At 45.3% G+C, this 23,893-nt stretch overlaps 1 protein-coding gene across 2 annotated transcripts in view; it reads right to left on the reverse strand.

Moving 5' to 3' along the window:
* LOC146201120 (uncharacterized) overlaps positions 1 to 23,893 on the reverse strand; it is a 122,688-nt gene that overhangs the window by 39,939 nt on the left and 58,856 nt on the right. For both annotated transcript variants that reach the window (XR_014705292.1, XM_084595647.1), the window contains exons 2-4: positions 14,657 to 15,303; positions 7,865 to 7,971; positions 1,044 to 1,099 (exon numbers count right to left, since the gene is read on the reverse strand). Coding sequence is in view for 1 of the 2 variants with exons in the window: in XM_084595647.1 (XP_084451773.1) it covers positions 1,044 to 1,099; positions 7,865 to 7,971; positions 14,657 to 15,303 (810 nt within the window). In the remaining variant the exon portion in view is untranslated. The remainder of the gene's footprint in view (positions 1 to 1,043; positions 1,100 to 7,864; positions 7,972 to 14,656; positions 15,304 to 23,893) is intronic.

Raw genomic sequence — 23,893 nt, forward strand, 5'->3', positions numbered from 1 at the left:
GTCTGCACACATACTGTCACTCACAATATCTACCACAAAGGCATGCAACGCAGCACTGTTACAGACTGAGTCTCTGTGGACACACATGGCCCACTTCGCTTGAATGTGCATATGCTTGTTTATCTAATTACAACATGGGATAAAGCCTTCCTTAAGACCATGTGGTATGACAAGAGCTGATGCAATAAAAATTTCTATTTTTGGTTGCATTAAAAAAAAAAAAGCACAATCAACTACCCTGCGTAATGAAATGACACTTGCAACAACGAGCTCAAAGGATGCCCATAACCCAGTTACATTAGCATATACATTTGAATGTGGCCTAAGAAACACTGCACTTTCAAATCAGTGCTTCCCATACTTAGATTCCTTTTTGCAATGAAATAATTTACGTACTCTAAAGCAGTGCACTAAAAGGCATTCATCATTAACAAAAAACTGAGCCCACAGTTGTTGTTCACAGCTAAGGAATGCCACTAGCTGTGCCAATGCTTGGAGGTTTCACACACCAAGGTACCAGTACATAATATGAGGACTCCAAGGACTCCACCCCCTCCAGGAAAGGTAATGTGTGAAACTCTGAGACAGTGCATGCACTGCTCAACACAGCTGTGTTACCACATAATGATTAATACTACAAGCACACGAATGAATGCTACACATTCCGCTGACAACAAATGCTATGTCAAACAAGTAGTGCCCTGCTCCTGTCAAGTTGTGGCAGAGCAGTGAAAACACAAAACTGAACTTGCTAACACCACCACTGATGTGTAAACTGACCCTGTTCACTAAATCACTTGAAGAAGAAGAGAGCTTTATGACTGCTCTGCAGCCATGCAAGCTATCCAATGTAACTGCAAGGCTACAATACTGGGAGTGGGTGACCTGCAACTCGCACATGGAACTGGTGGCAGCCAGATCACTTGACAGAGGGTCTCTCGCAAGGCACTACAAGTGATGGCAGATGCATACCAACATGCTGGTGGCAGCTTCTGCTTCAAAGGCACTGCACCTGAGAAAGCAGGGTCCACAGCGTGACCTACCTCTGTGCCTTCCATGGAGTACGCTGTGGGCACCGTCCGCACCCGCCATGTGGGTACTGCAAAAGTATGTAGAGCACTCAGCCCGCATCAACCACAGCACCCTTCCCACAGCCAAATAGTACAGCATGATGTCACGCTTTCACATCTTCCACAATGGCGGGGACGGCTTGGCGCGCGCTCTGAGCACGTAATATAAAACCATCCGCAGCAAACAAAGTGAGGTGATGCTATTGTTCAATATAATCGGCATTGCAAGAATTTATTTTCAACATTTTCTTCAAATTTAAAAAATTTGCTTCAGTATCCCTCTAACCTGTATCAACAGATTACAGTCGCCGACCATTTCTTCGGACTTGGCGGGACCAGAGAAGTTATCCGAACAAATGAAGAGTCTGAAAAATCCATGAACTTGAAAAAAAAATGTTTTCTGCGAAAAATCAGATTTAAAAATGACAAACTTTGTAGCCCCCCGATGTTCCATTTATATGTCGATAATAGGGAGTTATAGTTGTCATAGCATAGTGTGATCTGTTACTATGATCTGCTTCTAAGTGCCGCCCATGCACTCGCGCTAGTGGGAACCAATACAGCGGGTGCAGCTGCTAGTGCACACACACTGACTGGTACCGACGCAGCAGGCGTGCACACCGCCGGCGGGAAGCATGCAACTCACATAAGAAGGTCACTGTATGCACTGTGGTGCCCCGCAGAAGCGAACCGTGCTCAAATGTAACCAAATTGACCAGTTAGAATATCTCGGCCAGTCGAGCTTTCATCATGTCCATGAGACTTCCCCATCATCAACAACCAGTCTATACCCACTGCAAGGCGAAGGCCTCTCCAATATTTCGAGCTTTCATCATGTCCATGAGACTTCCCCATCATCAACAACCAGTCTATACCCACTGCAAGGCGAAGGCCTCTCCAATATTCCTCCAGTTAATCCGGTCCTATGCTAGCTGCATCCACTTGACCCCTGCAAACTTCTTAAACTCATCCGCCCACCTAACTTTCTGCTGCTCCCTGCGACGCTTTCCTTCCTTTGGAATCCAATTCGTTACCCTAAGCGACCATCAGTTGCTCTCTCTTCGCTATACCCATGCCCATTTCTCTTTTGATTTCCACTAAAATTTCAGTAACTTGAGTTATTTCTCTGACCCACTCTGCACGTTTCCTATCTCTTAATGTTACATTATCATCATCATCATCTGGACTACACCCATTTCAAAGCAAAGGCCTCTCCTATTTTTTTCCAATCAACCCTGTCCTGCGCTATACTCCGTTTCATACATCAGGTGCAACGCAGCGAAAGCTACGCAAGTAGTCCGCAAGAAAAAAAACAGGAGGCGTATCACTACGCGCTCGTTCTGTAGGCGAAGGGTTCCTGCTGAAACGGGCTCTATTCCGAGCATACACGTTTGCAATAACATGCTTCGCATGCTTAGACATCTTCACAGAGCGGATCTTGTAGAAAAAATGCGCACCAAAGAACCATTTTCTCAAAAAGAGATGCGCAGCGCGGAGGGCACAGCCAGCGCCATCTGGTGGCACAGCTGGCAAGGTTGCGGGGCAGCAAAACGCGGCACGAACAAAAACGACGTAAAAAAACATACAAATTAGCCGAATCCGACTTTTTCTCCCTAAAAAAGGTGCTTTTTAGGAAGTTGATGGCAAATGTAAAATGTATTAAGCTTGCAGACAAAGCAACTATTATTTTCTGTCGTCAAGAGCGGGCACTATTTTTTATCGCGGATGCGGAGAGCGCAAACAAGAGCTGTAGCTTTGGTAGTGTTGCACTTGATGTATGAAACGGAGAATAGCTGCATCCACTTAACCCCTGCGAATTTCTTAACATCATCCACCCACCTAACTTTCTGCCACCCCCTGCCGTGCTTTTGTTCCGTCGGAATCCAATTGGTTACTCTTAGAAACCATTGGTTATCCCCTCTTCGCACTACATGCCCTGCCCATGCCCATTTCTTCTTCTTGACTACTACTAGACTGTCATTACCTCGAACTATTTCTCTGACCCACTCTGCACGCTCCCTATCTCTTAACGTTACGCCTACTATTTTTCATTCCATGGCCATATGCACTGTCCTCAACTTAAGTAGTACCCTTTTCGTTAACCCCCACGTTTCAGCCCCCTAGCTGAGTACAGGTAAAATGCAACTGTTGTATACTTTCCTCTTGAGCAATAGCGGTAAGCTGCTAGTCATAATCTGCAAGTACTTGCTAAATGCCCTTCATCCCAATCTCATTCTCCTAGTTATTCTCTTTCGTGGTCCGGATCTGCGGTCACTACCTGTCCTAAGTAGACACAAAGTTGTCTACCACTTCCAACACTTCGCTACCAGGGTGTCTAGCAAACCACTATTTCCTAAATCCCTGACTTTTCCAGGTTTTCCCTGAATATGTCAAGTCAAATTCCGTGACGAGTGAAGAGGCTCAAAAATGTAGCTGCTGATGATAATGAGCATAGACGAATAATTACCAACAATAAGCTATAATAATCATAGTCTGAAGTTTACAATAGTGAAAGGCTGTTATTAGCATTAAAAGCAGGTAAAAACGTCGCAAGTTTACTGAAAATTGAACGTGCACTGATGCCAGCCTCAGCATAGCTCTTTGATACTACCAGTTGTGAAATTTCCTATAGGCTCCATGTATCAAAAAACGGCAGTTTTGATTGGCCAAAATTTGGGTGTATATAGGGTGCCTCGATGCGAGGCACCCTAGGTCGCAGCCGGTCTTGAGAGAGAGTGCGCTTCTCTTGGGCACTCTTAGCGAAAATATTTAACTAAAGGGAGACACGAGTCTTAGAACAGTAGAAAATGATAAATCGATTTTGAGGAAAACTCAACCTTTCGAGCACCTGCACTCAAACTATTAATGCTGAATTCGGTCATGAAATGTGATAAAGTCGGCTTTCAAAACGTCACGGCAGCCACGACATGCCCCCAAAAAGAGGAATTGTGCTCGAAATTCCCGCGCGCGCCATAGGCGTTGCAACCGGCCGATCGCGGTCATCTTAGGCTTGGTTTAAAGCTGCTTTCTTTATATACGCCAGTTTTGTGAACGCCATTTATGATCTATGATTAGCTCACGCGGAGCACGCGCCATTCTACGTCTCCCATTGGCTGGCGTGATCAGCGCTTCAATATTTTTATTTTCTTGCTGTTTTGCATTCGCCGCTGTGGCCGCTTCATGTCATTTGTGCTCCTGCTACTCGATGCACCACTTTGTGCAGAGTTTTCCCTTGCGATCGAGATGCCGGAAAACATTAGGAAGCCATAAGGAACGGGCGAAGAACAAAAACCAGAAGACGTCGGCCACAATCGTGCCGTCGGAACTGTTGAGTTACAGCTGGTGCCAGACTTGTTAGATGTGCAGGGGACATCAAACACGCTGCCCAATGACGACGCCGCGAGTTCAAATTACAGAATGAATTGCATCTTGGATCACGGGACACTTCAAGTTGACGCTGCCGCCCCTTACTAGAGACCTTAAGTTTAGCGTTACCGCTTAGCACTACCGCTACCGCTTATTGCTACCACCTACCACTACCGCATGAGCGTCAGTACACATGCGCAGATCACTCCAATGGCGACAAATGGCGCCACGTTCCTGTCAAATTTCGGTAGACGGGCGCGGGACGGGTGCGGTAAGCGGCAGTGCAAAACTAAAAATCTCTACTACTCTACGGCAGAGCCGGCGCACTGAGTGATCGGCACAAAGTCCGTTCTGTTGAGAAAGCCCACGACCTAACGCGAGTTTCACCTTGGCGTTAGAGCGGAATGCGATGCTGGTACAAAGTAAGTCCAGGAGTGAGTGATGATGCGGTCCCTGCGTCCAAGCGAGATACGAGGCAGGATTGCTTGCTGATAGGCCAGCTATCGTCAAGTGCTGGATTCGTGTAAGCTGATTGGTCTGTATTTTTCAATTCCTTAGTGTTGCCTTTCTTATGAATTAAGATAATGTTAGCGTTCTTCCATGATTCCGGTGCTTTCAATGTCTTCAGGCATTGCGTATACAGTGTGGCAAGTTTTTTTAGCATGATATCCCCAACTTCCGTCCTTTAACAAATCTATAATTACCCGATACTTTCCAGCTTTTTTCCTCCTTTTCATAATTTTTGATGCTTTCTTAAACTCGTTCTGCGTCACTGGCGGAACGTCTGACTACTTTTCCCTACTCCCAATCTCATTATTGTCCTGACCACTTTGGCTACTGTAGAGATGAGTATACTAGAACTCCTTGGCTACTTTATCTTGTCCATATTCCGCAGCATACGAGGCGCCCGTTCGCAGAAACATGACTTCATGAGGAGTAATGTGGTGGTTTCTTTTACGGTGCCTTAGGGTGCATGGATGAACCATTTGATAACTACGAGATATTCACTTGCATACGAGCAGTATGGGTCTGGGAAAAGCAGCATGAGCAAAAGCAAGGCGACTGTAAGCCATCACGATGGCTTCTCCACATGTCACTGGTGTAAAGGGCGAAGCATCCTAAAACAACCAAGGAAGTGATGCCAGCTCGTCATTCCTTCTACGAACCAGATCTGTTGCTAAGTCTCTTTTGTGCTTACGCAAATATGGACTGAATTCTGCGAACGCTAAAAAAAGAGCTGTGCATACTTCACGTCTATAAATGCTAATCTACACTTTTACGCAGTGAAAATCTCAATTCTAAATGCCTTTCTACCTCATTAAGCAGTTAATTTTTTAATATTAAGCAATTCGGATCATACATTTTTCTGGATAATATGTTATTTTCTAGTATTCTTTAAAAGACATATCAACAAGCTTTTACTGTAATGCGGCACACAGCTGAAGCCAGCAGCAGGCAATGGAAATTCTCGTGAGCATGTTACAGCCCCCTTACATGTGCGGCCCATTTTTTCCACTAAGTTCTGCACCCAATACTGCTCTACCCTTTCTGTCCTAGACAAGTGAAATGGGCTAGCTGCTTGATGACTTAGTAGTCAGCCCGTACTGTGCAATGCTTTCTGCACTTTGCACTGTCTTTTAAATGACTCTAAATGCCTACAGCTGGATGCAATCCCGCATGGGATTGCAGTATTCATAAATAAATAAATAAATAAATAAATTTCAAGTCCCTTCTGTAACGTCCATGTTATCATAAGTGCTGCCAGGATGACACTGGTCTATTTTCATTTTCACAGAGGGATAAGCCAAGTCGCCTTGTCGTTTCTCTAGCTTTTTTCATCTCTCAGCAAACAATCTTTACTCTGAAGGTGTCTGCCCCCATTCTTATGCAGCTAGTCATTACTTCCTTGTCATGCTTCTTCAGAGCATGTGCTCAGTCATGGCCATTGCAGCTGCATTCAGAATAGACGAGATGCCTAATCACTCACGCACATACCATACGGGGGACACTGAGGGCAAACAGAAGTTGGACTCCATCAGCATTGCACTGCATGCTAATCTCAGAGAAACTAGTTTCACCAACAACAGAGCTTTTACAAGGTATTGAAAGACCAAAAAATGAAATACAGCGGTCAGCATCACTAGCCAATGTCGCAAGTGAACAATATCATATGTTGAAAGCTCACGTCGACAATAATTTTCAAGTGCAGACCTCAGGCGTCAAGCTACAACCTCCATTTATACTTCAAAGCAATGGGAAGCCGCACTTTTTGGATGGCAAACGTCTAAATCTGTTGGCATGAAGCTTCTAAAATTTCCTCAATGACAAGTATGTGCTTTGCTGGAGGACAAGCATCATCATGGCCATCTATCTGTGCGAAGGATAATAACTTGAGTGCACCTTTGTCAAAACTCTTCCATTGCCCGCTTTTTCCTGTTCCTTGTTTCACTCACTCCTTCATCCCTTCCCTCAATATTACTCCAGTTTTACATTCACATTCATATTAAGGACTGCTGCCTTGCTTGGTCACTTCACTCTCTCAAACATGTTAACATGTCCTGCAATTTATTTAAATTACTTACATGGGCAATTTCATCAGAAAATTGCGTCTTACTAAATGGTTCTGCATAAATTCTGCGTCATCTTTTCCCAACACAATTATTAGTATCTGGATTTTTTATAGCACTTTCTGCAGTGAGTAGGAGTGAACACACTGTCTCTCCTCTCGTGACGTCTTTTCTGAATGGTATCCCCTCCCTCACACAGGGACTATCTAGTGATAACAGTCTATCCTATACAGAGACAACGGACAGAACATTTGTGGCCAATGAGCAACTTGCCACATTGAAAGCAAGATGCCGCTGAGACCAAACTGATGATATTCTCTGCTCACGTCAGACACAGGATCTCCTACTCTACATGCAGCAGCAAAGCACCGTATTTGTTTTTCGTGCTCTTTGACCATAGCCACCATGCAGCCTTATCACTATTCTTGCAATGTGAAACACACTCTGGCGAAAACATTACCATGAATGGCTTTTTCCCCGCTGTTCTATATACCTGCCAATGTTCCAGGAGCCCTGCTAAAATGTTCTGCTGTCTTCAAACTAAGCATAGCTAACAACAACTGTTGTGACCCTAATCTTTGATACTCTCAAAGCAGCTGCTGCTATTACTACTGCCAAGCTGCTCAATTACTTGTGGGCAATAGGCTCATCCATTAAATAGTTTCCCACTTCAATGCAAGCCTTCTTGGTCTGTTCTGGCCTGGCTCACCACCCCCAGCCACTTTTGCATCTCAATACGAGCAGCAAATCTTCTCTAATGTCTTCATTTCCAAAAGCACTTCCGCAGGCCCAACAGCAGACTTCCAACACAATTCCACAGAAATAAAAAAAAAAAAGTGCAAAGCCCTTGAGCAGGCTCACCTTCAATGGGCTCCACAGCCTCCTCGGGGGGTGGCCGTGGCCAGGATGGATACGGACGATCCGTCCACAGAACACGACTTCGCTCTTCGCAAAGCACTGATGACGGCCTGCATGGAGCCATTCACAACACTGCTTTTTCTTCCATCCTGTTACAATAGAGGGTCTGTCATCCGACCTCAGGGAGGAGATATGGAGCTATGGAATTTAACTCCCGAGAGTTGCACCATAGGGACGTTGAATGCCGCAGCGGAGGGCTCAGAATTAGTATTTTCAACCACAAGGGTCCCTTAATGGGCACTCGCACCTCTGGCACACGAGCATCTTAGCATTTCAACTCTACTAAAGTTGATCATCATAGGTGGGACCAAACTTCACAACCCTGGGCTTCATGGTGGAATGAAAAATCAGCGAATCCACTGTTGTAGTACTGGCAGCACTGTAATAGAATGCAACTTTGCTGTGTTCGCACATTCACAGCATCAGTATTTGTACTATAATAGTTCAGTGATGAGTAATAGACCTTACGCAAAAGTGCTGCCATTTACCGGAGGAAAACCAAAACAAGCGGTGCCATGTTGGAGGATTGCAGTCGTGAGATTGCCTGGTGTGAAACGTATGAATAGCTTTCTTGGTTTAGTGATCCTTTTATTTCAAGGTTCAGGAGAAAAATAATCAACAAGTGATCAGCGCACCTTTGTGTTTTCCATGTTTTTGAGCAGCTTTGCAAGTAGCGACTATGTGTCGAAAACGCCAATTGGAGAGGCACCGCGGCAGCGAAAAAATTCACGAAGTTGTCGTACGTTCAAGACGAACAGGTGCACTTAGCACGAATATCTTTTCATTTTGAAATGTTGGACTCACACTGTTCAATCATTGGCCTCTGTTCGTTTGTTTTCTGTCTGCGATCATATTGTTGCGGATGCTCCGTGCCTGCATTGTGCTGACACCATATCGCCATCACACACTCGATTACGAGTACACCTTGTTGAAACTTGCCGACTGCTTAAGTGTTTATGGCTGACCAAAGACCTTGTGCTGCTGTGCCAGAGGATGCACGATCGATCCTAGCCACAGCACACTTTTTTTCTTATGGAAGTGAAAGGTGTGTCGGGATTTCGGTGCACATTAAAGATCTTCAGGTGCTCAAAATGAATCCCTCTCTCTGCTACTGCGTGCTTCACAGTCTTAGTGTAGCGTGGGCGCGTTAAAAAATGGCCTGATAATTTGCATTGCTGCTTGCATTTCGGTGCAACGATAGCAGATGCTTAGCTGAAAGACGGCCTAACTATACTGCCAATGTTGCACCGTGGGTGCACACAGTAGCTTGAACAATTCTGCTTGGAAGATTGATCGTTTCAAAATATGCGGGAAAATCAAACAGCCAACCGCGAGTGCTGAAAGACAGATTTGTGTGGCCTACTGCGTGCGCTAACCTAGGTTAGCAGGAGGTCTGCTCCGGATCTGTTTGCCTGTGACACTTTGCCAACAGATGAATGTGTAACACTTGCATAAAAGCAAACTGAGTGTTAAGGATAAAAAATGGGTACACGAAGCCCAAGTGCCAGCAGAAAACTAGTACCCCACAAGAAACTACTAGCTGACTAATGCAGTGTGCCATAACTGGTGGCATACTGCACAGAGCCCCTTGGGAAATTACAAGATAAGCAAAGAGCTCACTTTTGGCCTTTTTCTAGAATCTAACTTCTGTGATTACCCTCAAAAGTACTGAACATCTGGCAGTGGCTTCCAGCTGACCTTGTATCATGATCCCAGTGAGAAAAAACTGCCGGGACACTTAAGTCTCTTTACGCGCTACTAATGCTTATCACTGAGTTCTACTGTTTCGCTTTCGTTGAGTGTTTCTTTAACCAAGTTAGATAAATGTTAACTCAGTTAATGCGTGGTTTTATCGGTTTGAAATTGTTTTTATGAGGTTTAGCATCCGATTTTGGATTCCACTCATCGATGCCTTTTCGAAGATATATAGATCTACATTTTAGCAAATTAATGCAATTATCTAATTACCAGTTACGAACTAACGATTACAATTAGTGCAGTGCAGTCGTACTTAATTTAAGCTATACAGCAATATATAGCTTGATGCTGTAAAGTGAAGCTCAATTTGGTTTTAATTAACAGTCATTGAGATATACAGTCAGTTCAGTATTACACTCGACATTAACTATCCAACGATATAAGATTTAATGCCGAAGTATATATTTCAACTTAACCCCAATTAACTAATAAATGGCAGTTAATTGAGACCTAAAATTAGTAAAGTGCAGTTATACTCGACATAATAATAATAATAATAATGATTTATTGGCAACAAATTTACAAAATAATAACCAGCCTGTTTAAGCATACATGCTTGTGAATGGAGCTGGGCAGTACAGCGCCATTGCATACGTGCCGAGCCCATGCACACACACACACAAAAAAAAAACAATATTCAAAAACAGCATTGATACGAAAAATAAGCTAACCAAATATGTCACTTGTGGCTATTATATTGAGCATAAGCTACACAGCCACTCCAGACACATTCTGTTAGCACACATTCCATACAAGGCTCACATGAGCCAAGTAATGGCGTGCATTGATAAAGATCTTGATTCTTATAGCGCTGACGAAACACCACAGGAAGAAAGACACAAAAGGAGAGTCTTTCTTCCTGTGGTGTTTTGTCAGCGCTATAAGAATCAAGATCATGTACCAACTAACCCGTCAAAAAGTCCTACTGCAGCATTGATAAAAGGCTATGAGCCTCGCATGCTCCTGGGTTGTCTTAAGCTCCTTTTTGTGTACATCAAGGTACACAGCAATATGTGGGTACCTTAGACAATGAAAGATGCTACCTTGCATGTCTCTAACCCTGTACTGCCATGTATTGCGGCAGTATTCCAGAATCCGTCAACATGGCGGAAATGCGCACAGTCAAGGGGGTACCAGTTTTTGCTTATGGTCTATACGACTGAGAGAAACCAAAAAATTCAGTCAAAAAGGGCAGTTCACCATAGGGCTGTTGCAACTGTCTTGCATTTGCAGCATGAGTGCTCAAGTGTTACTCTCGGTAACAAGTTTTCTTGTCAATGCTGCTGAGGCTAGGCAGTAAAGGAAAGCAGGTGGGCCTGATTCTCTGAGCCATGGTACTGGCGCATGTGTCTGTCGTTCACGTGTGTTCTACTTGATTCTTAAGGAAGGCAATGTCATTACTAATATGGATAAGATAGTCAAAGTAGCCCTTTAGTACTTTACAGGGATCTTGCAGTAGCAGACTTCGCTAGATTCAAAAAGCCCAGACTGATGGCCCTTCAACAGCAACAAATAATACAGGATGCACATTGCTGAGAATTCACTTCTAGTTTCAGTTAGAAATCACCTATGCTGCCACTGTGAGACATGCTAACGTCACATCTACACATTGTTGTAAAATGAAAAATGTCCACCTTCTTCGAAACTGTAGGTTTGCAGTGTAGGTTTGCAAAATAATTCTAGAAATATGCCTTGTTTGGTTGTGATAGCGCTACAACTTCATGCTCAGAAGAATTCCAACTTAATACTGTGCACCCCACGTAGGAAGCCTTCCTAACCCTAAAAATGCACACAAGCGGCTGCAACAGCAAGTATGAAATGCAACTAGCCACAGCTACTTTGGCAATGCTTTGACTTGGATTTGAGTGGCTACACAGACGGTGATGTTGACGCTGCTACTATGGCCAGTGATGGTTTTACCCTAGCAATTACGATGCAGCGGCAGGTTCCACTCTTATTTCTAAAAAAACACATCACAGAGGCAACTTTTCAGAAGATAAAAGGCCGTGGACGTACAACTGAAAACTGCAGTAAACAAAATCGGATGTCTTCCATGTGAATCAGAAGAGTTGGAATGTATGATATTGACAGTAATGAAGAGCAACCAAATGTTTTGCCATTAAAGAAGAACAAAGGTAACCCTTTGCGGTCCTTAGTCGGGTCCCGCTCTACAACGCTACTCGGCTGTAGCGGTCTGCTGTCGGACACGGCCTCACAAGCTTTTCCATGGTTGAATTGCATGCGTTTCGGCTTACTATGCTGGATGCACTATCATTGAGATAATTACTAAACTAGATTTTTTCATTTGTTTGCAAGTTTTTAAACAAGAGGGCAGCACATAAGTGATTTGGAGCTTTGGCAGAGTTCTCGCCGAGTGCTTTCCATGGCAAAAATTGCCAGGCTTTCAGTGAAAGTGATGATGATTTCATTGAGGAAGAGAACTATGTGCCCCATCGGATGACAAAAACAGCGTATCCACGGAATCAACTTCCAGCAGTGATGACGACGATGACTGCGCTGGAGCCGGTGGCTCTGGTGGCACGAGACCATGTGTAGCAGTCTGGCAAGCCAACGCAAAACATTGTCCAGACTTCAAACCCATCGAACCCGAGACCTCAAATAAGTACCTCCGTGAAACTGCTGCTCGGGTTCCTACGGGGTCAAACGCAAAACATTGTCCAGACTTCAAACCCATCGAACCCGAGACCTCAAATAAGTACCTCCGTGAAACTGCTGCTCGGGTTCCTACGGGACAACAGACTGAGCTCGCAGCTTTAAGCTGCGCTGCACACAACTCATCCTTCCATCCCAGAGCACAAACAATTGCCCGCAATATGCGCCCTCCGTACGCGTCCCCCTCGACATCCCTCATCTACAGCATTCCACAATCCGCAGCATTGTGCACGGCGCGCGCGACGCGGGGGAACCGACACTGCACGTAGCCAGTCAACCAACTTCAGGTGTGGGCGCGGCGGCGGCGGCAGAGCCGCGGGGCTATGACGTTGCTGAGGGTAAATGTAACATCACATCCGCTGGCTCACAGTTGGGAGCGCGCTGCCTCTGACCCAGCGGCTGCTCAGAAAACGCCAAAAATAAAGCCATCCACTCAAAGCTAACCCGAATATGTCTGTTCTAGTGTAATCGTGTCTTAAGAATGCAAATGTAATGCTTTCTCAATATTTTTGGATATTTGTTCAGTATACCTTTAAGAGGAAAGCATACAACACCTGTACCTTACTAGTACTCACCTATGGGGCAGAAACCTGGAGACTAACAAAAAGCATTCAACTTAAACTGAGGACCATATAGAGAGCTATGGAAATAAAAATGGTAGGTGTAACTTTAGAGAGGAAATGTGCCAACTGGGTCAGGGAGCAAACGCGAGTTAATGACATTCTAATAGAAATCAAGAAGGCAAGGTAACCGATGGTTTTTAAAGGCCCACTGTCCACCCTCCGGTCGAAAATATTTTCTTCCCCGGTGACTGTGAGACTTCGCCCCTAGAACGCAAGGCCGCAAAATGTTTTTGAAAAGAGTAACTAATAACGCAGTTACAGCCACCGCAATCACCCGATTCTATCCTGCCTCTCTCCTTCCGTTCCCTCGCAAAGGTTTTTCACTCTCCTGCCCGAGGTCGTCTAGCCTCCGCAATACAAATTCCCCTTCCTCCTCCGCGTTTGGCGGGAGGTGGGGCGTGGCTCTCCGCGAGCGCGAAAAAAAAAAAAAAAAAAACGGTCGAGGGAGCGCGCACCGCTGGATTCAGTCTGGCTGTGGCGAGGGAAAAGCGTGCTGCGAGCGGTAGACACCCATCCTTCTCCCGTCAGTCAGCGAGACGGACCAATGGACATCGTTCGCGGTACGTACGTCATTGCTGTGGCCCGTCGGGCCAGCGCAGGAAACTGGGAAGCTGGCTTCCCAAAGGAGAGCATGAGAGAGCTTTGAATCGTATTTTAGATGCTTTGCGGCGCGCGTGTCACTGTAGCATTTTGCACAGACTATCTCCAGTACTTGATCGAAACACTGGGCTCCTTTGCTTAAAAGGGCCTTCCCTGGACAGTGGCCCTTTAAGGGTAACAGAGTGAATCCAACGGAAGGCAAGCATAGCAGGGGGTGACAGAAAGCTAGCTGGGCAGATGAGATTAGGAAGTTTGCTGGGGTGAAGGGCTGCAGCTGGAACAGGACTGGGTTAATTGGCAGAATTTGGGAGAGGCCATTGCCCTGAAGTGGGTAGAGTAAGGCTGATGGTGGCAGTAGTGGTAACGATGATGAATTTTACGATAATCAGTGCTCATTGCATAATTGTAACACCATGGCCACCAACGGACACAGCGTTATCGTTGAAACTGACAGGGTAAGTGAGCTTGATCGCTGCAAACTATGCAGATAATAAGCGATCACAGCTCCCCTAAGCCCTCGGTGTCATATGTCACCTGGCATGCAAGCCTGTAAGTTAACCTCCTCTCTGCGTTTAACAGAAGGCGCTAAGGACCTATCAACATGTCGATGCCCATCATTTTCTCAATGCGATACATGTGTATGAGCAGCATACCGAACTGTAGGTGCATGACTGCCCTCTCTGATGTTTTCGCATTGCACTGTGATGGACCCCAGCAGTGGGCACAACGCACTGATGGACAGTGAGATGGCACATCTACAAAAGAGGAAAACTGCAAGCAGGGCGGAACTATAGTCGTATACTATCAAAAAAAAAAAAAAAATGCAGCTTTTGCCCTTGAGGCCAATGGTATCGACTAATCCTCGTGAACTTGTACTTCTAGCGGACAACACGTGGTGTGGCAGATGGAAAGCGCTCCATCCCATCTTCATAAGATTAACTATGGTGTCATGAGGGTCGGTTGATGCCACTGGCTGAAGTGCCTCTTTTCAGGGCTGACTGCTTTTTTTTCTCGAGTTGTATCAGCAACTACAGTGCTTCCCTTCTGTCTGTGTCACCACCGTGGCACAGTGAAAACTCACCTCTTGCGGGCAGCCTTCCTGGCGGCAGCGTCAGAAGCCGCTTCAGGCGACGCAACGGCCTCCTGCGACGAAGACTGAACAGGGGCCGCGGGCGGCTCCGGGGGCGCCTCCTGGGCACGCTCGGCCCCTTCCTCTGCGGCTGGAGGGCCCACGCGGACGGACTCCGGCATCGCCGCCGGTCGCGCCGCTTCCGGACGCTGCGGCGGGGGCTGCCGCCGGGCCGGTTCTGGGGGAGGACGTGATGACTCGGGTCCTTCTGGCCGGTGAGGTGGGGGCTGCCTCCGGGCCGGCTCTGGGGCAGCAGGCCGTGATGGCTCAGACCCTTCTGGACGATGCGGCGGGGGCTGACGACGGGTGGACTCGGTGGTAGGCCCGCTGACCTCAGCGGCAGCGGTCTCAGGCTCGTTGCGTGCGTCTTGGACTTCGGGAACACTCGATGGAGGCTCCGCAAGAAACTCCTCGCGAAGCGAAGCCCTGCACGTATCACCTGCCTCCTCCTCGGGGGCAGCCCGCGGCGATTGCGGTTCCGCGGGTAGCGGGCTTGACAAGAGTGGCGTGCGGCTGCGCACGTCGACAACGGGCTCGTCAGTCTGGCAGCCCACGCTGACCCGACGCGTCTGCTGGAAGCGGTGCAGGTGCTCCTGTAGCTGCAAAACCCATGCACCCCGTCAGCTGTCGTGTACTCACACAGCGTGGCTTATTCGCGCAGAGCCACTCCATGCTGGCCAGCCAGAATGAACCGTTAAACCTCGCAATCCAAGTGCTATTCAGAAATCATAAAGAACAAGAAAACTGCAAAAAACATGCCATATTCGTTGAATATACGTAGACATTGAATTTCAACCGCAGTTTAGAGTGTTAAATCCGCTATTCACATTCGTCGCGGACATTTTACGCCGGAGTTCCACCTTGAACTACACTGTTACGTGCACTACGCCGTGCTGCCTGCCGTGCAGAGGAGTGAAGAGGGTAATCTAGGGAACCGCCAACATATTTAAAAGTGCGGCGACCGGGCGCCCGATTTTGTGAACAGCGGACTATGCGGAAAGCAGCCGCAAAATTTAGCGGACCACCGCCACTTTCCGGGGCCCTCCACTAGGATGGCTCCTCCTTTTCTTCTTTCCTTATGTGCCAGGTTCCAGTTCAGACTTTGAGACCTTTCTTCAATAAACTTTCTCAACTTTTGGCTTCAAAGAAAAAGCAGGAATTATTCTGCTAATGCATTGCCTTTCTAATGGACATAGCGCAGTGGTTCCAAACTGCTATGTGGTGCGGAGACTTACGAGAAGTGACCACACCCGATCATTTCGATAATATCTACAGCCACAGGTCTTTTATTCCTGCAAAGGTTCCCCTGAACTATTTCGTAAGCACGGCTCACTCAAAGCAGGGATTCTTCACTGAAACCGCGCTAGGAAAACAAATATTACTCGCAAAAAAGCCACAAAAAAAAAAAAAGCAACATGCCCACAAGCCCGGCGCTTTCGCAGTCCTCAGCTCGTCGAGTGGCCTGCCGCTGCAAATTATTGCCAAATGTTTACTAAGCACCCAAAATTATCCAGCTGGTCATCAAAAGCATAGCGCGAGGTTAAAAGAAGGATGGAAGAAAAGCACCAAGTCCACTGAGAAGCATACATGACGAATAAAAGCCCATTCAACATATTAGGAATTTAACGGCGGCGCAACACGGAAACGGACACAGACAAGAAGGGGACACCACATGCGCACTGTGTCCCCTTCTTGTCTGTATCCGTTTCCGTGTTGCGCCGCCGTTCAATTCCATCATGCACCAACTCGCCCCCCAGGCCGTTATTCTCAACATATTACTTCGGCAGAATATGAAACGGTACTTGATAGTCTCCACTGGAGAAACAGCATACAATTTGCGTGTGCTCAATTGAACCAACACCGTGGACACAACTATTATAGCCATGTTCTCACTCTGGGCTGAACCAGAACACAACTCGACAGAGAGTCGGCTGCTTGCAGAAGGTTTCCGCGCCTACTGATTGATGATACTATACCTTGGCCTTAGATCGCGGAAGCGTGAATCTCAAGGAAGCCCAGCAGTGGTGATGTTAGCGCAAAAGGACGGGGCAGAGAAGAGCAGATGAAATATCGTGCGGGTCGTCTGCAGCGACACCCTATCGTCTGCTGGCGTCGGCCCACAGAAATGAACAGAGCCCATCTTCCTGAATACTCTTTCCAAAAACGTTTATGTCATTCTCATGCAACGGACGGTGCAATAAGTAGGAACTGTGGCGAAAACAGACGAAGAGGACGAATCTACAAACTGTGAAGCGGAAAATGGTAACTGCAACCGAAAGACTGTACTAAACATAGGTGCTGAATATAGTGAACTAGAATACTGATCTAGTGGCGCGAACCATAGAGTTTCTTACCTTACCTAGAGGGAAAGCTGTGCTGCCGTCTATGGCAGTTTACACGGAGTTTCCAGACGGCCAGTTCAGCCACCATGGGCGCTCAAAGCATCATGGGCCGGAGAGCTACCGAGTGCAGAACTACAACTTTTGGCCGAAACTAATGCAAAGATAAACATTGTTCTACCGCAAATAATGTCCTAAGATTGAATATTGTGACTCACTCTAAATTGCAAAAAAGAGAGAAAAACAGCATGTCAGTGTGAGATTTATCTAATATAAGCGATGGCTCTTTCTCCTATTGGCTTAGTTTTGAGCAGCACAAATACCAATATTTCGCACTTAATAGGCAAAATTTGAAACAGAAAAACGTTATAAAAATATTTATGGTTGTGCAATCACTTAAGGAAGTTTTTAGTGGCATTTCGGGAAACAGAAAACATTTATTGGCGACGTCTGCTTTTGCTCCTTTGCTACTATGGCTTTCGCGGTCTATGTACGCACCTTCAAATGATGATGATGACGAAAAAGAAACATCGCAGTAACGCCACTCCACGTACCCGAGAAAAACCGACTGTCCCGCAACAAGTAGCACACCGGCCCATGATTCTTAGCACGCCCATGGTGGCTGAAGTGCAGCGCCCTCAGCTTTCCCTCTAGTTAGTGTAAGGAACTCTATGGCGCGAACGGAGGCGCGCAGCAGAGTAGTTCACTGTAGCAGCGGAGCGACTGAAGCAGAATGCCTCTTCCGCCCGCAGGGGGCGCTGCCGCACCTTTTATCCGTTGGACGATTAGCACTAGGTGCCCACGGCAAAACTACAAATGAGGCGGTACAGGGAGATATGGGCTGGGCATCTTTCGAAGTACGGGAAGCTCAGAGTAAAATATTATATGAGGAACGCCTGAGGAAATTGGACAGTAACAGATGGGCAGCTAAAGTATTTAAATACCTGTACTTAAAAAGCGTTGACTCACAATGGAGGAAAAGAACTAGGAAACTAACTAGTAAGTATGCTAGTCACAAGGACGGAGAAATAAAGAGGATTAAGCAACAGGTGAAAAACACAGAAGGTAAAAATTGGATAAATTCGATGAAAAAGAAACAGAGTGTGGAATTATACCGAAAATGGAAAATGCAGATCAGGAAGGAAGATTTCTCTGATAACTCAAGAGGCAGTGCCCTACTTTTTGAAGCTAGATCAGGGTGCCTTAGAACACGCAGCTACAAAAAGAAATTTAACAATGGAGATGACGCATGTGCTGTATGTGGAAACTGCAGTGAAACAATTGACCATATTATACTCGAATGTAATGGTATGCATCCAGAAGTTGATGCAGGCGCAATCACTGTTCCTGATGCTCTGGGGTTTAGAGATAACAGTGGCCGGGTGAATAAACCGGCGGTGGAAACTAGCAAAAAACGACTGGAAGATTGGTGGCTTAAAAGCAGAGAAGTGACATAATGTTAGTATTGTAGGAACAAAAATTTAATAAATAGAATGATGGTTTAGTTAACCATTCTAAATTGATAATTAAGATATAGGGAGAAAAATGAGCATGATAGCTACTGCTACCACCCCGTTTCACAGGGGACGCTCCTATATTCATTCCTTCCTTCCTTCCATCCTTCCTTCCATCCATCCATCCATCCAATCCAATCCAATCCAATTCCATCCAATCCAATTCCATCCAATTCCATTCAATCCAATTCCATTCAATCCAATTCCATCCAATTCCATCCAATCCCATCCAATCCAATTCCATCCATCCATCCATCCATCCATCCAGTTCTCTTTTTGTTGTTTACTATTTCCTTAATGTCTTTTTTTTTTTCTTTTACCTTTGGCCTGTGCGCCAGTTCTAGTGCCGATCCGTTTCAAAGCGTATGGCTCTGAGCATCATCATCATGATCTAAGCCCCGTGCCGCTGCATCCGTGCTGCTGAGCGCAGTCTTAACGGCTCTCCGCACGTTTAACTCTTGCGGAACTATGTGAACCAGCTTCTCTGCAAGGCTTGTTTCCCAACAAAAAGGTCTCGTTCGCTGACGCCACTTGCGCATTATTCGAAGCAACAAGCAGACAGAAGTTCTCCTTTGATTTTGCTAGTAGGGTTTAACGTCCCAAAGCGATACAGGTTATGAGAGACACCGTAGTGAAGGACTCCGGAATTGTCGACTACCTGTGGTTGTTTAATGTGCACAGACATCGCACGGCACAAGGACGCTACTCCGTTTAGCCTCCACTGAAACGCAGCCGCCACCGGCCAGGATCGAACCCGGTATACCTCCTGCACAATAGTCGAGCATCTGACCCACGTACTGTACCACTGCGATGGGGCATTTTTCATTTCTATGTAAACCTAGGAATGTCCCCAGAACACTTAGGGAGAGGAATCGGAAGAGTACAATGTTTGAGCTACCACATATTTATATATGAAATAGAGGATGAATGTTGTGGGGATTGTCCAGCACCATGCTCCTCGGGCATGAATGGGTTCGGCCACTCTGGTTCGGCCAATTCATCGCACTCCCTCGGATCCCCGCAACACTTTCGCGACTTGCAATTATGAATGAGCCCAAAAGAGGCACCTGGCTCTTCATTTGAACAGCTAGACTGCGAGTATCGTCTGGTAACAAGACTTTTCGACTGGAAAACAAGCCTTCCCAGTCAAAAAAGCAAGTAAGTCCAATTGAGAAAGTTCCAATTGGTACCAAATGGAAAATCTCCAGTCGTAAATGAGCAAACAATTGGACCGCTGGACAAGTTGAAATTTGCCCCTTTTGCAGCCACAAGGTTTCATTAAGGTAATAGCACCCAGTAGTCATTCACAAGATGTACTTTTATATTAAGTGTACAAAACGCTCAATACGAGTGATATTAGGTGCAAGAAAAAAAAAAAAAAGCCTGATTGGTATAGATGGACCGCACTAAACTTTATTGTACTAACGTTTTTTACAAAGAAGTGCAAATCATGACCGCTACAATTGTTTTCCCATATATCAAGAAAACAATCAAGCATCACACTCAAGGGACGATAACATGATACACCGCTAACATAACCGGGACGCATATTCATAGAACACATTTGCTTCCGCCTATATATCCCATATATTTGACTCTCATGATGGGACTAGTTATATGTGTCAGTTCAGCGCAGTTATTTCATTTAATTTCAAATGCACAAGAGTGCAAATAATGCATACAATTTTGCAGATTAAGGTCTTGAAAGTTCTTAAAGGGACAAAACGCTTGCTAAAATATGTCACGAGATTATGGTGGAGACGAAAAGACCTTACCTCATTTAGTACAGATCGAGCACTAGAATATCAAAGAGGCTTCAAAATTTTAATTTGCCACTGAAAATCGCATAATAACAACCGAGGCGCTACCTAGCCGAGAAACCCTATTACTTTCGATGTAGTACCCCACGTGACTACATGTCAGCAAAATATCGCTGATTTTCTTAAGTGCACACTGTTTTTTTTTTTTTTCTTCTAGGAGTGCTTGTCATTATTTTTTATATTTTATGCTCTCCACACTGCCTCCTTAAATAAAAACCAGTCCTCCTTTCGCACCACGAGATGAATGCTTTCAGGTTTTACCACTAGATGGTGCCGCAGTGTTTGGAATTCTGTGAATGAAGCGATGATAGTGCCCACAAAAACTTTCATCGACGAAGCGTGAGTTATTGTGCCGTAAGAGCCTTGAGTGTGAAACTGAAAAGATGTTACTCAAAGCAAAAAAATGTCTAATTAATGTCTGGCAAGTGAAATTTACATTTGTTTTCGGTACGTCTTCTTTGTCAACCACCAATCGTCATCGTGGTCGCTGCTCATGGTTTCCAGCATCAGACTACATAAAAATGGACGCATGCACTGATAAAAAAGATCTCAGTAAAACTTTTCTACAGCGTTTCTATCAAACCCGCTATGGAATCGAACGTTTTAGACATGAATCCTTCCACTGCACAAAAAAAAAAAAATTTGAGACAAATTCCAATGTTCCCATGGATACTCCGGGTGCAGTCAGGCAGACCAATTCGACCTATTGGCAAAGCCAACTGTTTTTTCCGAATCGTTCCAATTTGTAAGTACAGTTGGACTCAAGTGACATCAATCATGGCTCATCGTAACCAAATGGAAAAAGAAAAAAAACATGCTGAAAACGAAACCACAGAGCTCCATCTGCCATGCATAGCTTCACACACGCGTGTGTGTGTGTGTGTGTGATTTCGGTTGTTCGCGCGAGCGTCAATTGCAGCTGTTATCGTGCTGCCCCATGAGCAGGAACAAAATTCACATCGATCGTTCTGAGCGTGCCGGGCGTCAGTGCGAAACAGAAAGAGCACTTGAACTGTTCAAAGTGCTCTATTTCATGCCACTCACGCACATTCATCGATAGGACGGCGTACTGTCTATGTGCTGCGTGCTAAACCCTGTCAAACAGCCACATAACCGAAGTGCGACCCGGAAACACTTGCCACAATTTGTGACGTAGCAGTTTACCACCTGGTTCCTGAACCAGCTGGCACCACACAGTACACTGAAGGTACTGCATTTTGTCTCATAGAAACGCGGCCGCGGGATCGAACCGGCGACCTAAGGATCATCGATCAGTTGAGAACCACTGATTCACCATAGCAGGGGAAAATGCAACATTCGGAAATATATCTAACCGGGAGCGGATCTATGGACCACTCTTGGAAAGGGACGGTCCCATTTGAATCATATATATTTCTTGGATTTTTTTCGTAGAAAAAGAAATGCTGTTCAGCCTGGTTTTTCAGTTTAATATTTTCATTAAAATAGAGGTGGGAAATGTCTTCATCTTCACACCCCATCCTTCTTATAAATTTTCTGCCTATAGGATGCAGTATACTGTAAACCCAGTCTGAAAGCCTGCAAGCATATACAGCAGGAGCTCATTTTTCCTCTCTTTCATTCCCTTTCTCTTGCTACCCGCAGATTTTAGCGAAAATGCAACTGCCTGCATCCTAAGCATCACTCCATCCATCAGCCATATCTGCCCTCTACATCCTTATACCCACCTTATCTCTAGGGGTTTTTCTAGGAACTTAAATTAAGGAGTGCCTGTCGAAAATGTTTGTGTTTGAAGAGACAAGTTAAGATACCGGTTAATGCCTCAGAATAATGATGCAAGAATTCACTGAGGATGTCATCAGGTCCTACAGGTGAGCTCATTTTAAGTTTTAGGAGCATGTTTAATGTCACTTTAGCTGCACCCCTGGATCAGTGGCAGCAAAAATGAATAAAAGAAAGAATTGACTTGCATTATCGAGAAGAATATCCAATTTTTCCATTGATTGATATTTGGTCTACTTCGTCTTAAATGCTGCACAATAAGCGCCCGATCTTTTCAGGGCTATCTCTAAAAAAAATTAGGAAGAGGCAACGAAAAATAATTTCTTTTTGCTTCGCGAAGCTTAGGAACTAGCTGAGTCTTTAACGTGCGAAGAATGAGTTTGACGACCATGTCATTTAGCAGGTTAAATTTTTCGATGGAAATGAATGATTTCTCTAGAAACACATGGATTAAGTACATTTTTAAACACACGCAAGTTGGGAACAAAATTTTTATTGCAGGAGTGGATTGTAGTATTGACAGCGTTCCATATTATTGTTGCATTGTCAGGCAAGTTGTTCCACAATCCCAGAGTTAGTCTGGAATTGCATGGTCATCAGCTTGTGAAAATTTTTTTACGGTGATAGTGTTCAGTTTCCTGTGGTTATTTTGAGCATCAAGCACCGAAGACAAGTGAACACTCTTGTGGTCAGATATACCTGCACCAACATGCACACTGTATCTATTAAAACTGGCACTTATAAATAACTAATCAAGAATTGAGTGGGCGTTTCCTACTTCTCTAGTGAATTCAGGCACAGTCTACACCAGATCGCACATAAGCATAATATCCAGAAGGGGACTGATGCAGATAGTGGTCTATACACTGCGCAGACTAAATGAAATACCCTAGCAGTTCACCCTTATAAACAAGCTCTCATAGTCATCTATAGGGCTAAGAATAGTACCCCTCAAAGAGTTTTTTATTATGACAGCAACACCGCCACCCCAGGAAGATTTTGTGTGTAAGGGCATAAGAACACTGTTGATGATGTCAGCATGCAACCAAGTCTCCGTAAAATCAAATACTCAAGCTGATCGACTTTGTTACTATGCTTTGAGAATTAAAGTTCACTATCATCAATGCTTCGGGCGTAATAGAAGTATTTGTGTCATTCTCCCGCAGCACTGCGGGTTGGAAGCGCCGCCCGCTCGTTCTTTACACCACCCCAGATGAATAGCTCACCATTTAACTGGCAACTTACTGCTATCACTTTGAGGAAGGTTGGCTTGATTGATTTAAATGGGTGTAACGTCCCAAAGTGACTAAGGCTATGAGAGATGCCGTAATGGGAGGCTCTGGAAATTTCGACCACCTGGGGCCCTTTGCTCAAGACATTCTCATTTTAACCGAGACTTGGTTGCATGCTGATATAGCGGATAAAGAAATCCTCCCCGAAAACAACAGTTTCAGCATACACCGGCGTGATCGCAGTGACAAAAGAGGTGGTGGGGTCCTGATAGCCATAAGAAATACAATTTCGTCCTTTATTTTAGACCTGAATTCACCTTTAGAAATACTCTGGGTTGCTTGCACATCATCAGCAAATAGATTCTTGATAGGCGCTTGCTACCGTCCACCAAACTCTGGCCATTCATTTGTCAGTGATCTGCGTAACAGCGTAACTGCAGCTTCTGAGCTGTTCCTTACTGATAACGTTTACTTATTCGGTGACTTCAATTTTCCAAATATTGACTGGTCCCTTTTGACATCA

Source organism: Amblyomma maculatum, chromosome 2 (genome assembly GCF_055883805.1).
Source record: "Amblyomma maculatum isolate TAMU_Amacu chromosome 2, ASM5588380v1, whole genome shotgun sequence".
In the NCBI taxonomy this organism is placed as follows: domain Eukaryota; kingdom Metazoa; phylum Arthropoda; class Arachnida; order Ixodida; family Ixodidae; genus Amblyomma; species Amblyomma maculatum.